The sequence below is a fragment of the Eupeodes corollae genome, chromosome 1 (genome assembly GCF_945859685.1).
Source record: "Eupeodes corollae chromosome 1, idEupCoro1.1, whole genome shotgun sequence".
Lineage (NCBI taxonomy): Eukaryota > Metazoa > Arthropoda > Insecta > Diptera > Syrphidae > Eupeodes > Eupeodes corollae.
The window spans coordinates 182,666,441-182,681,594 of record NC_079147.1 but is presented as its reverse complement, the minus strand read 5'-3'; the positions used below and the strand labels follow the sequence as shown (position 1 = coordinate 182,681,594).

The window sequence follows — 15,154 nt, the reverse complement described above, 5'->3', positions numbered from 1 at the left end:
CAATCCACTGGCTCGAAAAAAATCATCCCAAAGGCCCAATTGTCAAAATATCAATCGTCTCGGGCTAATCTCTGTCGGCACATGACTTCACATATCCCCGAGAAATATAGTGGTTAATCATACGATCGTGCAGGCCAGACCGCAGCTCCACGACGCGTGATAATGTGCTCACCAATTTATTGTTTCGTAAGCTAAATGAGACCGAATTATAAATTTGCTCGATTTGCAAACGTTGTTGCTAAGCATGCATAAAATGACAGCTGTCAAAAAGACAAACTCCGAAAAATTTGCGCTAGATTGACTAAAAAAAACACCCGTAATATATTAATAAATTTAGAAAAACATATGAGTACCCTTATAATGATTATACACAATGCGAGTAATTAGGAAGGGAGGATAGGATTTGAAAGGAGATACCAATGCTCATTGGTTTTGAATGCCAGATCAGAAGGGGTAAAAAACTTCTGGAATCGTGCGTCGAAGAAGCATCTTTGGCGATACCAAATTTGTAATCACTCCACAACAATAGGTTTGTAATGCACATACTTAGGACTGATGATGAGCTGTTTAGTCTCCTTCGATGCAAGTACAACTCATGGATAGTGGCATTGAGGGAGGGTTTCGGTTTTGCGACAGTAGACAGCATTGAGTTTTCGAAGCATTAAATTTTACACGGTTTTTGATTCCCCATTGTACAATACTGTCAAGATAAGATTTTAATGAGCTTATCATACGTTGCCGTTTAAGTTCCACATCCGAAGAACAAGGATGAGAATCTTAAAACGAAAAAAAAGCTTTCATCAGCGAAACAATTTAGTGGGTTAGAAGTTTCAGATAAAAGATTATTTACACAAATTATGAAGAGTTTCGGAGACAAAACGGTGCCCTGTGGCACACCAGAAACAGAAAGTAACTTCACAGTTTGGGGTTAAACAAAACTTAGTGTCACATGAGAAAACAACCCGTTTAAACTTTTTAACAATGTTTAACAATTAATAAAAGTTCAAGATACAGACGTTCTTACTGAATCATCCAATCTTCTACATAATTAATTCCATAAGACAAAGATTAATTGAATAGCTCTGTTACTTTGAAACACAAAAGACAGCAGCATAATAACGAAATACTATGGGAGTAAAGCCTTAAATATCAGGCTTATGACTGGGTTTTATTTCATTATGTAGTTTTAGTACATCAGCAAGATAAGCTTTTAAGGCTGAATGCATTAAGATGACTTGGTTTGCTTGCATCAAACTTCAAAATTGAAGGAAGATTTACGTTTGTTAATTTCTCCCAAAATAATTGCGTTTACTTTCTTTTGGATTAATTGCCTTCTTTTATTCGAACTTCCTTAATACAACACGAAAAAACTTTTTGGCAGGACGTCTGACTGAAGTGTGAGCTGAGTTCATAAGTTCACAAATTGTTTCATTGCTCATGTTCTTTGTGTAAAAATCTGGAGAGTTATTAAAATTATCCATTACAAATTTAATTTAACAATAATTTTGTTTACTATATTTTTTTCCAGCTTCTTCAATTTAGATATCCAACTTGTTTCATAAGTTATCAAAAAATTCACCTACCCAAGATAGAAACTTTCCAACACTAAAAGTTGAGTAGACGTTATTCTGAACTTTCTGTTCGACAAAAGAACTTTTTAATTTAAAATATCTTATTAAGATGAAGAAATAAGCTCATTCTATATTTTAAAAATAAAATGCTGGAGTGTCTAAAGAGTTTTTCAAAGTTACATGAATTAAAAAATGTTGTTTTGTTGATAATTTTATCACAATTTCTTAGAACTACGTTTTCTTATGGTTAATTGTAAAATATCAAAGTTATCAACAATTACTTTATGATTACTTTTAAATTAAACACAACAAAGAAAACAGTGTATAAGACTAAATTTACAAGATCTTGATTAATTTCAACAATTAAAATCTGTTGTTGAAATGTTTATCATTGCATTTTTCGTAATGGCATAATTTTAACTTGTCAAACTCCAAAATATGAAAGATTCAAAAGTTAAAGTTTACCAAATATCGGGCTATTTAAAAGAATAATCTTATTGAAAGACCCTTTGTTTTGTCTGTAATTAATACTCTTGTGTTCCTTCAAGTCGTTTAGTTTTCTTGTTAAAAGGAATTTGACGTCCGTCATCGTCCCCAGAGGAAGAATTTTAATCTTTATTTGATTGGCTATGGCTCGCGATGTTTATTGTAATGCACGAAGGTCTGTTTATATTTTTGTAAAGTTTAAAACTAAGAGTTTTTAAATGCAAACTATTATGTATGTTTTCATCTTATTTGAGGATTTATTCATATTCTTTCAATATTTGTATTCAAATAAGGATTTATTGAACGTTATTCAAATGAAAGATATTAAAAAAAAACATATTTAGAAACCTAAACAGACTTTTATGCAAAAGAAGTTGTAAGAAAATTGTTATTCTGTGATATATCAAAAATGTAAAAACTGAAATTGATACCTTATGTTGTAAAAAATTGTGTCCCTTAATGTTTGTTATAAGATATATAAATATAAATAAGTCAGTGTCTCTAAATGTTGTAAATAAAATAATTTAATTTTTAAATTCAAAGAAAAATGTCTTTTATTTTTAAATTTCTGAATGTGAAAAAATTCGCTGCAATAATAAGTAGGCTTATACTTTCACCACTGAAGCCATCATAATCAACATCATCAGCGGGTATCATTGGCGTCGAAGAATTATGCGTCTCTGAAGCGTACATAGCTAAAAGTATAGCATAAGGGTGTAACTATGAACGATTTTGTGGGATTGTGTCATTATAAAAATTGCACATAGAAATGTAAAAATAGACGATACTCCAACAACATCAACCAAACCAAGAAGAAGAAAAAGAAAAAGAAGAAAAAAGGGCATAAACCTAAAAGGGTATCACCTTACATTTCCTACTTTGCCAAAGACATTGCTCAAGATCTCTCTCAGCCAACATCAGTTATGTGGTGACAATCTCAAGAGTATAAAAGCAAATGTCACATTTCCAAGAAGTATCATTCAGTCAGTCATCAGCTTTTAGTTAACATCCTCAACCAGAACCGAGATCCATAACTTAGCAACCATGGTCTTTAAGGTAATAAGAAATACATACATAACTTTACAAAAAAACCCAAGGATAACTATCTCAAGTCTAAAAAATCTCTAATTTCAATTATTTTTTCTATTCCTGTTTTTCAGTGTGTAGTCATCCTTGCCACTGTTGTAGCTTGTGCCAATGCCGGAATATTACAACAGCAACTCCAACTGCAACAACAACAACTCATCCAAGAGCAACCCCAATCGGTGATCCTGCAAGCCGGACCACACCCGGACGAATTAAGATCCAGTCCAGCTCAATACGAATTCCGCTACTCCGTCCATGACGTTGGCACTGGTGACATCAAGGACCAGCAAGAGGTCCGTGAAGGCGATCAAGTTCGTGGCCGTTATTCCCTCATCGAACCCGATGGCAACCGTCGTGTCGTGGAATACTCCTCCGATCCCCTTCTCGGATTCAACGCCAATGTCCGACACGAACCATCACCATACCAAGCACCAATCACCCTTGCTTTGAATCGTCAATCGTTGGCAATTACACCGGGATCTGCACAAATTGACCAGCTGGGTTCACAGTTGATCTCACAGCAGCAACAACAACAGCAGGCTGGTTTGCATTAAAAGAAGCTTACTACACTGTTGCATCACACACACACACACTCTCACACTAATTTTACTCTTAGCCAACTTCTTCTTTTATTTAGATCCATTTTCTAGTTTCTTTTCATTTAACATACATTATACATACAAACATTTATGTGACAATTCAACTGTCAATTGTGGAATGTCAATTGTCAACTGTCAATTGTCGACTATCTATTGTCAACTGTCAGTTGTTAAATGTCGATTGTCAACTGTCAATTATTAACTGTCATAATGCATTTTGTTAATATTCTGTAATCATTTTCTCTTATATTCATATTCTATATTTTGTACTACCTTTTACTACTACTACTACTTTATATAATAATATGTGAATGTATTATTTTGTTTTATACTTTTTTATATAAAATGTTTTTTATCTATGTAATTATTCTTTTTGTTTACTATATTTTTGTTTGTATAAGTGTAGTAGAACTGATGGACTGGATGTATGAGGAGGAAACGAGAACAAGAACAAGAACAAAAACAAATATAGCAAAATATAAACGAAAATAGAAAAACTTGTAACATTAAGTCTTTGCTTTGCTTATTTTTTCGAAAGATTTGACCACAACTTACAAATTTCCAAAAACCAGCTGATCAACCAAGTTCTGGGACTACTCCTTGGTTATAAGAACAAATTCATTCTATTTTCGAACCTCCTCTTACTTTAGAACCATTAACCCTTTGTTTCTTAGTGGTTTCGCTGTGGAGCCACAAAATTGATACTTTAGTGCAAAATGTAACTGACACCTTTAAAAGTTAAAAATATCAGTTTATTTTCAAAGTGTTACATCGAACCAACTCTTTATGACAGAAATTATGTAGAATTGATTGAGTTTTCTGACAAGTTTGCTGTTACTTTATTATACTCAATTTATTGGGTTCTTAAAACTTTGCAAGTGACCTTATTTACTTTGAGCTAGAAATCATTCAATAGTAAACATTTGTTATTATTAGACAGTTGCTTAAATATCAACACATATCTAGAAATTAACTGATATACAAATTTCGTAAATTTATTTCGTAAGCCAAAGCGTTGAAAATGTTTCAGAATGAAAACTTGAAACAGAAGGGCCCGATTTTATAAACATTGACATGTGATAATTCTATAAAATTTATCACACTTGCATCACAAATCTGAATTTTATAAAATATTGACAGGTGACAAATTTGTCAGAAGAATATAATAACAAATTTGTCGTGACAATTTTATTGTAAAATCTTGAAATGTGTTATCAATGAAAAAAGATGAAATATGAATTTTGCTTTTGTATATCGATTAATATTTTCGATGTTAAAAGTAACAGAACGCTTACATTCTTTCCATTTTGGAATTTCAAAGTTTCCAAAATTGTGTTTTATTATAAAAAAGTGAAGTGCATAAAACATAACAAAAATGAATAACAATCTCAAAATATGTACATACATACGTAAGTGTACTAAAGTTGGTTTTAGAAAATATATATTTTATTCGTAAAATTTAGTAAAACCTTGAGCTATGATATGAAGGTTAATAAATGGAAAGATATCGCAGAATAGGCATAAAGTTTCAATGCAATGCATTCAAGCGAGGATTGGAAGCACCTTCAAGATACAATTTAACGATTCGAAATTATTCCAAGGGTGACGGCGACGTATTACTCAACCCGACTGAGAAAAACCGGAATAAGTTCTAACAAGCTAGAAAGACCTGTAATGGTCATATTCGACGAACCAAATTTTTGAATGATCAGAAATTTCAATTCTGAAAAAACGTACGAAGCTCATCCTTGGTTCCAATGACACTTCCTATGTAAGCTCGATTGATAAAGCCAATTTGCTTGCAGCATAGTTTGCTGTTAATTCGATGATAACGGAAAGTGTCATGAGTCCTCCTGTTCTTGAGAGCGTAAATGATTATATAGAACGAATCTTCTTTTGCACTCGTGCAGTTGCAAGAGTACTGAAAGACCTTGACATAAACAAATCCACTGGGCCGAATATTATCTCGCCAATTGTTCTGAAGAGGTGTTCTTCAACGTCTTTCCTACTCTACAGGTCTCTTTTCGAGCGGATCGAAAGTAGCATTTGTACAACCTGTCCTTAAAAAAGGCGAGTCCTCCTCTCCCTCTTACTATCGTCCAAAAGCACTCATTTCTCTTCTTTCCAAGGTCATGGAAACGCTGATTTATTATCAGCTCAAGAAATATCTTGAAGAATAGAAGCTTCTTAATGACCTACAGTATGGCTTTCGTAGCAATAGATCCACTGTGGTGATCTCATGGTTAATCTCACATAACAGTGGAACAAATCCTTACATCATTTTGGAGAAAGTAAGATTAGTGCACTTGATATTTGATAGAGTTTGGCACCAAGTTCTCTTTTCGCAAATGCGTGCTTTTGGCATTTATGAATCTCTTCTTCGTTGGATTAAAAATTACCTTTCTAACCGTTCAATACAAGCTGTATTGGATGGATTCAAGTCTGAAATTCATAAAATAAATGCTGGTGTCCACCAGGCCCGTTTTGACTCAGAGTCTCTCCCTTATATTCATAAATGCTGTTTCCTGTCGTTAAAGGGCAACCCCCCCCCCCACCAATTGCCAATATCTATGAGTGGCACTTGCATCCAGGAAACTAATGTCAGTATTCGGTATGTGTATCACAGATCACCTTTTATGGAATGATCATATGTTTGATATTGCCAAAAATGCTGCCAGGTGCTTAAGATTTCTCCGAAGGTGCAAGAAATTTTAGAATACAAAAAAGGGCTTTAAAATGATAGGCGATAGAACTATAATCGAAACATTTACATTGCTAGAAAACCGCCCCAATGTTTTATGCCTTTCGTTATTTTATCGATATTTTTACAAACAATGTTCCGTCGTATTAGCCAGTTGCATTCCACCCCTTAAACGATAAGGCCATAATACTCGCACTTGCAGGACAAATTGCTGTGCCTATCTTTGAAATAAGGTAGTACCCGTAGCATGATGGTTAGTGCGTTGGACTGTCATGCAAAAGGTCTTGGGTTCAATCCCTGCCTGTGCCACCATAATTTAAAAAAATAATTTTCGCGGGTACTGCCTCTTGCGAGGAATTGACAATTCCTTCAAGAGTAATTCTTGTCATGAAAAAGTGCTTTCTCAAATTAGCCGTTCGGATTCGGCCTTAAATTGTAGGTCCCTTCCATTCCTGACAACAGTACTCGCACCCAGGAATGGTTGAGAGTTGTAAGTCACTAGGCCCTGGTTCACAATGGACTGTTGCGCCACCCCATTTGATTTGATCTTTGAAATAAGACCAATTTTACAACAAGTTATGGGCAAAAATCCATGTTCAAACTTAAAATGCTTAGTATGCGTCGCAGACGGTCAAAAGTCGGCACCTAGCGGGAAAATTTTGAACTCTATTATTTCTCGATCTAGACCACCTAGAGGGGTAAAATTTCAGGATTAGAGATTCTTTCTTAAATCGCACATCGAGAATGTGCAATGTCTTGGCTAACTCTGTTTTCCCTATCATTTTGATGTTTAGAACTTCAAGACCAATGAGCACCGATATCTCCTTTTGAATCCTTCCCTATTTTCATAATGCTCGCACTGTGTATAAATAAAGGACACTAATTACCCCTTGAGAGCCTGTAAATTATAAAAAAAGGTCTTTTCACTTTCAACACTTGATCGTAACTGTTGTTTCCTGTTGCAATTATCAAATAAATACTGATAAATGTGTAAATTGTAATTTTTGTTTTCATTTCATGAAAGAATTATCAGTCGGATAATTACTGACAATTGTAGAAAAATACTTGACAATTTCTTTATGAAACGAAAAATGTTAAGTTATTAAAAAAGGATCAGTAAAACCATTTGGAGCGAAATATTTATTTGCATCAAAAACACTCTTTAAATTCTGGTCTCTTCGCCAAAAACTCCAATAGAAGAGATAGAAACCGAAATGAAAAGGAATTGATAACTATAAAGGAAGAGGACATTTTGGAAAATGAAGGCTGAAAACCGAAGTAACATTGACACAACTTTATTTTATCCGTGAGCATACCTGAAAGAGTTAAAATTACTTCAAAAGATTCAATCGGGCTTAATATTGGTGGCTTGATTGGGCTGCGATTAGCACATAGTCAATGGAGTGGAGTTTATATGTCAGAGCCTGGTCCTTAAACCCTTAGATGTAAGGGTTAGGTAGATTAAGGTAGTTTTTGATAGTATTAGTTAGATAGAAAGAATGATGAAATAGGTTTTCTCCACTTGTCTAAAATCAACAAGATAATACCTAAATAGAGTCAATCATGTCCTTCAGTCGATTTTTCTAAGACTGGGATACAAAAATGTTGAGTCAATATCTTCTTTGTTTTCATAATACTTGAGTCGAAAATAATTTCTTAACAGCTTTTTGTTGTTTTAGTAGGTTTCTATGTTTTTTTTATGTTTTCAATTGAATTTTCCTTTTAAAATAAATTGATGTTAGAAACAATACTTTTCATCGATAAAATTAGTTTGACTTCTCCGAATTTTTGAGTCAAAAACAAATTTTTTGAAAGTTTTTATTTCTTAATTCTGAAAGTATTGAACCTTTATCTACTTTTGAAATATTCGAATCGAATATCAATTTTTAGAAACGTTTCGTAATTTTTGTAAACTTAATTTTTGTTTAAGTATGATACAATAGGTTTGAATATTTGGAAACATATTCGAGTCAAAAAAACACGTTTACCAATGTTTTAGTAGGTTTTTTTTTTGTAATAATACCGTTGCTTAAATTTTTCTAAAAAGCAGGTGCCGAACAGGGCCAGATTTGTAGTATTAAAATGTTTTAATGGAAAGAAACTATTCAGGCTATGATGAGCCGTTCAAAACAACCACATTTTTGGGTAGCAAAAAAGTCAAATTAAAGTGATACATTCAAAAAAATCTATTTGTTTCCATTGAAAACGATTGACTCTTACCATTTTTGTAGTTCTACATTTTTAGTTTACAAACATAATTGAAAAAAATATGGAATGGTCAATTGAACGAAATGAAAAAGAAAACCCAAGAAATTTTTTAGTCAATATTTCTAAAGACATTAGCCTCATCAACACAAATACAAAAATTAAAAAAAGATATATGTACATTTAAAAATCTGTCGATAATTATTTTGAAAACTTCTAGTTAAAAGTAATTTTACTGTGCACTAGCTGACCCGGTGAACTTCGTATCACCTACATCTTTTAATTTTTGATTTGTATTGATTGAATTAATAAAATAAATCTAATTTTAAACTTGTACATATTTTTATATTTTTAGTTTTGTTCTTTGGAGCGTAAATAGAGACGACGGTTTTCTCACATGTCTCATAAATCTGACCATGCAAAAAATTAATAAAGCGTATTTGAAACTGAAGTCGCATGATATGAAATAGCAAGTTCGTTGAAATCATTGGGATACGTGGAATTAAAATATTTTGTCCTTTGAACCTTTTTTTATAGTATGAGCTCTTTCACAGTCAATCTGGTTCCATTCCATAATTGAGTTGAGTTGGTCAATATTGTGCAAAATGATAGTATTGGAACCGATTTTAAGTTGTAAATTATGATGTGGTAATCCAGGTATTTCCGACGAATTGAGAATTCCTTAAGATTATTTAATATTGCTTTCTTAATTAAAAGAAAACAACCGTCCAGGGATACAATTTTGGCATCTTGAAGTCATCGATGAAGTCTCTATTTTTTGTTTCCAATATTACTATTTGGCTCAACTAATTATATAGTTTTTTGGCGTGGGTAGATTTTGGCATCCCGTGACGGCCATTTTGTTTTGGTGACATCTGTCAAACCTCTTGTTTATTATTCAATTGGTTATGCTATATCAAATGATAAAACTTTATTATTCCGCATTACGCCAATGTAAAGGTAGCCGAAGTGGCCCTTCACAGTCTACTATTCAACGCTTGGTAACCGAATTTGAGACGACTGGTTCAGTTAACAACCAATCAACAACCCGTACGTTCTCGAACTCGAACTTTCGCAGACTTCAACTTGGCAACTTTTGCGTTGGGACTTGGTAGGAGGTTCCCAATTTTGGCTGAAAAACCATCTTTATCTTTTTTATCAACATCTACACACAACCTCTACCCGCCCTAATTAAAAAACCCCATAGTGGTTGAATTACTGCGCTAGGTCAGAAAAATAGCAAGCTAGACAAGCTCCTCCTTCGATTTCGTAAGCTGACAATTTTTTTTAGCGAATGTAACAAAACCAAGATATAAGCCTTTACGAAGTGCATCAGGTGCAGTAAGAAAAACAAAAACATAGCTCAACCGAAAATGTGGTTTCACGAATACCTTACAAAGTCTTACCTGGGGCGGCGCGACTCCTGTGACGAAATAATTAGCCCGCATACTTCTAAATTCTTTGTTAAACTTAAAAATAATGTAATGATTGGGAATCTTTTGTACAGTTCATGGTAATTTTTCGTTACGTTATGATATCCCTAAAAACAATACCCTTTATCTGAGGGCATTGTTAAGTGATGTATTTTGAAAGTCCTATAAGTTAATGTTGGAATTATAATTTGACACTTAACGACTAGACAATTTAAACAATTTACAAACCTTAAATCTGTGTATATTGTAAACACAAATGTTGAAATATAGCTTTAGTTAATCTTAAGTATTAAAATTAGATTCTTTATTGCCAAAATAAGAGAAATTTAAGAAAACAAATTGTTCGTTGCGAACTACAATCTGATAGTCACAAACCGTCAAACTCAATTCAACTTCCACATACCATCCACACTTCAACGAAGAAGATGTTTGCGCCTTAAGGCATCTTGCACATGAGCTACGAACTGCGAATTGTGGAGATTCGCATACTTTGACTTTTATTCCACATGAGCTTTATTTCTATTCGCAAACAGCGACGAACTGTCAATTTATAATTACCCTTTTGAACAAACAATTTATTTTTTTCAGTGTGGATTTTATGTGGAACGTAAACAGAGTTTGACAGTTCGTAGCAACCACACTGAAATTCGTTACTACCAAATTTTCTTGTTTTAGAGAACAAAATGCATATTTTATTATCCTAACATACATTGGTGTGAATTGGTTTTATATAATTAAAATGTGTTTTTGTTTGAAAATTGATTTTTTGAAATGTGTAAATCACATATTTGTTCGTATATTCGTTTATTCGTTGTTCACTCTCATGTGCAAGACCCTTAACCTAAACATTTTATTCAAGTCTTCTGAAATGTCAAAGAATTGTCATAATAGACGAATATTCGTTCATTCGTTGGTCACTCCCATGTAAATAGTCCTTGAAGTGAACATGTTCCTATCAATAAGTCAATACATCCACAGAAATAATCATTTTGGTAAGGACCATGGTGTGGTGTTATCACTAGACCAATTTTCCTCTAAAATGTGGAGCACCGTTCCGCTTCATGTTCCCAAAATAACTTTTTTTTTTTCGTGCAACAAGCACATTTTTAAATGAAAAATTTTGAAAGATTTGCACAAAACCAATGCTTCTACTTAAGCTACATTTCAGCTATACTAATTCGTGGAATTTAATATCAAATATAATATGTTCCCACGTCGAAAAATTGTTTAACATTAAAAATGAAAAAAAAAATATTATCAACAATGTATGTAGGTATGTGCCTTTTTCATAATTAAATAATTAAAAACTATTTATTGTTTGTTTGCATATAATACATAATTGAACTATAAAGCACAATCTGAATCACAGTTTTGAAATGATTAATGGAATTTCGACGTGTATGCATATAAAAACAACATCATTGTTTTAAAGTCTTTTATTATTCTATTTTACTCGAGTGCATCATAACACCTGCCAATAAGGTAACATTTATTTATAAAATTTATATAGACAAAGAATTTTAACTTTTAAATTTCCACATTTTTCTTTTTTCAATCAGATGCGGTTTATTGTGCTGTTGATAGTGTTAATTCAATTTAAAGGATATAATTCCCAACAAAATTCATATCCTGGAAATTATGATAGAAACTATGAAAGAAATTATGACCGAAATTATAACCACAATCGAGATGGAACTATGCAACCATATCATGAAATGTTGCATCATCATCAACCAAATAATGATTACAGTAGCGCAAACTCCTTACCTCACAATTCTTATGGACCATCAGTTCCACTTCCACAGTATGTTCCACGAGATGGACCATCAGTACAACAAGTGTCTCATTTAAATGGATATAATGATCCTGCACAAACATACAGGCCGCCTCCAGTACCATTGTTTGACGGTGGAGTATCACCTCCACCACCTCCACCGCAGCAACAATCATACTACCAGAGACCCAATAATGGATTCCATCTACCAGCAACACAACCTAATGAGATTAAACTTCCTCAAAATATAGGAGGCTATGAGTTGGTACACACTGGAGAAGTACCCGAAACTCAAAATTACCAACATAATAGACCACAGGTTCCAGTTTCAGTTCCAGTTTCAGTTCCACATAATGTTCAACCCCAAATTCCACAGTACATAGAAGATGTTCCAATTCAACCACAAAATAACTATCCCACGTCACAGAATTATTATGGAAATCCACCTCCACCACCATCACCAGCACCATATGTGGACAATTTACCATTGCCAACAATGCACAATGAAGGTCTTCCAGCACAGATTCAATTTCCACAGCATCACCAACATGTTCCACAGACTTCCTATGCAAGTGTCCCAGTTCCATTGTATCCTCAGACTCCGTCAATTACCAATGAAGGAGAATACGGCAGCAGGGTGCAAAACCACCACCACCACCATCACCAACACCAGGTTCCACAAAATTCCTATGCACAAGTTCCAGCTCCAGTGTATTCCCAAGCTCCTATTGAAAATATTTACTCCTCACCACCACCACCTCCACCGCAGAGAATCTATGCCGCCGAACCTTTGGCAATTCCACCTGCAACAGTTTACGAATACGACCGAAATTATTCAACCTCGCAGTTGTCAAATGTTGAGCATTTGAAACATCAGAGTATCCCACAGAGCGTTCCACAAAATTCATACCAAAATGTTCCAGTACAACATGAAGTTCCAATTCCAGTTTCAATTCCTTCGTATGTTCCACGGGATGGACCATCATATCAACCACAAATCCCTTCTTATGATGCGGTTCAGAATATTCCTACCCAAAATATTGCTGTCCAAAGTATTCCTACCCATAACTCACAACCAAGCATTCCATCACAGTTTTATGGTCCTCAAGACAGACCGTCTTACCCTGTAAACCACGCACCAAGTTATACCTCCCAACCAAACTATAGAGATGAACATTCCCACAGAGACAATCATCAGCAAGGCTGCGGCTGCGGTGGAGAAAGTCATAACCATCAAAATGACCAACATTACAATAGGGATGGCTATCAAGTGGTTAATGAATTGGGCCAAAATCATCGTGGTTCTTATTCTCAACGCCCACGACAACCAAACGGACAGGTGGACGAGCATGGCTATCAAATAATCAATGAAGGTCCAGTAGATCATTTTGTATCGGTTGGAACACCAAACACTGAAGTGATTACTCCACGACAGCCTCATCCTTCTCAAGAGCCAGGTTCAGGACGTAGACCTTACAGAAATTCTAGAAGACAACACCTCGCAAACTATATAAATCATTATCTAGCAGACAAAGAAGACCAAACTGAGTTCAATAGCAGACCAAATATTCAACAAGAATCAGTGTCTAGAGGAACACAAGTTGAGGAACCAAAAGCAGATTCACAAAATGTGCAACATCCTAATGATTCAGAAACTCAAAAACCATAAAAAGAATAGAATTACTTTTTGGTGTAGAGATTTGTTATGTGAAAGATATTTAAATATTTATCTGTAAATAAAAATTTGTCAATTTGTTTTTGACTAAAAAGATTTGGGCATTGTTGTTAATTTTATGTGTAACTTTTGCTTGGTTTGATTGACGATTTTAAAATTTTACTTTCGTCTAATTTTGATTAAATTCATTTTGACACTCCATTACTGACTCTTTCTAAAGCCTCATAACTCTGAGATAAAGACACTTAATTCATTTCGAAAAGATTCGAAATTGTTATGGTATGATTACAATTTTTTCGATAATTGGTTTGAGTGCACCTGAATTAGACTTGTGAGTGGATTACGGTTGCTGAAATATGCCTTGATTTTGTCAATTGAGTTAAAATCGTATTAACTATAACAGTAGCTGCAATTGGTTTTTACCATGAAACGAAAGCTATAACCAATCTGTCAAAAAAGTAATAATGATTGATTTCAGTGATGAGAACTATTGATGGCTATAAGTGGCCTTGAACAAAGCGGATTCATTTATGCTTATTTTGTGATATATATAAGAATTTTAATAAACTTAATTACATAACAGCTGTTTTTCTTTACTGTGTATATTTCGGTATAAACAACTGTCAAATTGCCGCTATGTAATGTGTGACACATGAAGTTAATCAAATAACGCAACAGATGTCGCCCTATAGTTTTCTAAAAACAAATTACTACTACCACTACCACTGTACAAAAATCAGTGTAGTTTTTGTTGTTGAAAATATTGCAGAACACACAGGCGATAGGTAACTGAACAATGGATCAATTTGACACTTCCTCCAGACGTCAAAATCGAAAAAACTTACAATAAGTAATTTTTCCACATTTGCTTCCATTATAGTACAAAATAATTTAAGTGATTTTTTGAGGACAGACATCAGTACCAATATTCACATATGAAAAAAACAGTAGGATTTGTCCAAAAAACTAAAAAAAGAAAAAAATCGAATCACAAATAATTGTTGTAAAAGGGTTTCAACCTAAAGTTTGAAAGCTTAGAAAATTGGTAGCGACATCTGTAAGAATAGTTATCATTGAATCAGGCTTATGCCAAATCACAAAAGGATTATAGAGCTCAACAAGAAGTGTTTATGTATTTGTAAAATTGAATTGTTGTATGCAATTCGGTAAATTTTACGGTCGCCAAAAATCCGTTATCCCGAGACTAATATTTAAAATATTGTTATTGGATTTTAGTCAATTCACTTAGTAAACGTTTCTTAGTGAACAGTAAGAAATGTTTCCGATATCCAAAGAATCCGCGGCAGTCCATTTTGGATACGAGTTTTCCACAACAACTCGGTCTTTCAAAGAGTTGGAGAATTTCGAATTGTGAAACCGTAAAAAGTTCCACTGACCAAGTAGTTGAAGGTAAACGACTATAGACAGCGGTATTTATCAATATAGATCTGGTTCTAGAAAACTTTAAGACAGGTTAAAGCCCCTAAGACTTATTTCTGGATAAACTAGTACGTCAATGAAATTGTCTATTTCGGTACGTTCAAAATAACTATTTTCGTCAGCCATTTCTTAAGAACTAGTGGAGATATCTTCTTGATATAAATTTTGCGAAAATGGTTTCTTT

At 33.7% G+C, this 15,154-nt stretch overlaps 2 protein-coding genes across 3 annotated transcripts; both read left to right on the top strand.

Moving 5' to 3' along the window:
* Positions 1-2,955: 2,955 nt before the first annotated feature.
* Positions 2,956-4,209, top strand: LOC129939738 (cuticle protein 7). Its single transcript, XM_056047854.1, has 2 exons — positions 2,956-3,113; positions 3,218-4,209. The coding sequence occupies exons 1-2, from the start codon at positions 3,102-3,104 to the stop codon at positions 3,695-3,697; spliced, it is 492 nt and encodes a 163-aa protein (XP_055903829.1). The 5' UTR covers positions 2,956-3,101; the 3' UTR covers positions 3,698-4,209.
* Positions 4,210-9,757: 5,548 nt separating this feature from the next.
* Positions 9,758-13,626, top strand: LOC129943197 (uncharacterized). Of its 2 annotated transcripts, XM_056052481.1 has the most exons (3): positions 9,758-11,354; positions 11,434-11,563; positions 11,641-13,626. In XM_056052481.1, exon 3 carries the CDS (start codon positions 11,641-11,643, stop codon positions 13,522-13,524), a length of 1,884 nt encoding a protein of 627 aa, XP_055908456.1. In that variant the 5' UTR covers positions 9,758-11,354; positions 11,434-11,563; the 3' UTR covers positions 13,525-13,626. The 2 variants fall into 2 exon arrangements, with proteins under 2 accessions (XP_055908456.1, XP_055908455.1); XM_056052480.1 differs by having other exon boundaries at positions 9,758-11,563.
* Positions 13,627-15,154: the final 1,528 nt, after the last annotated feature.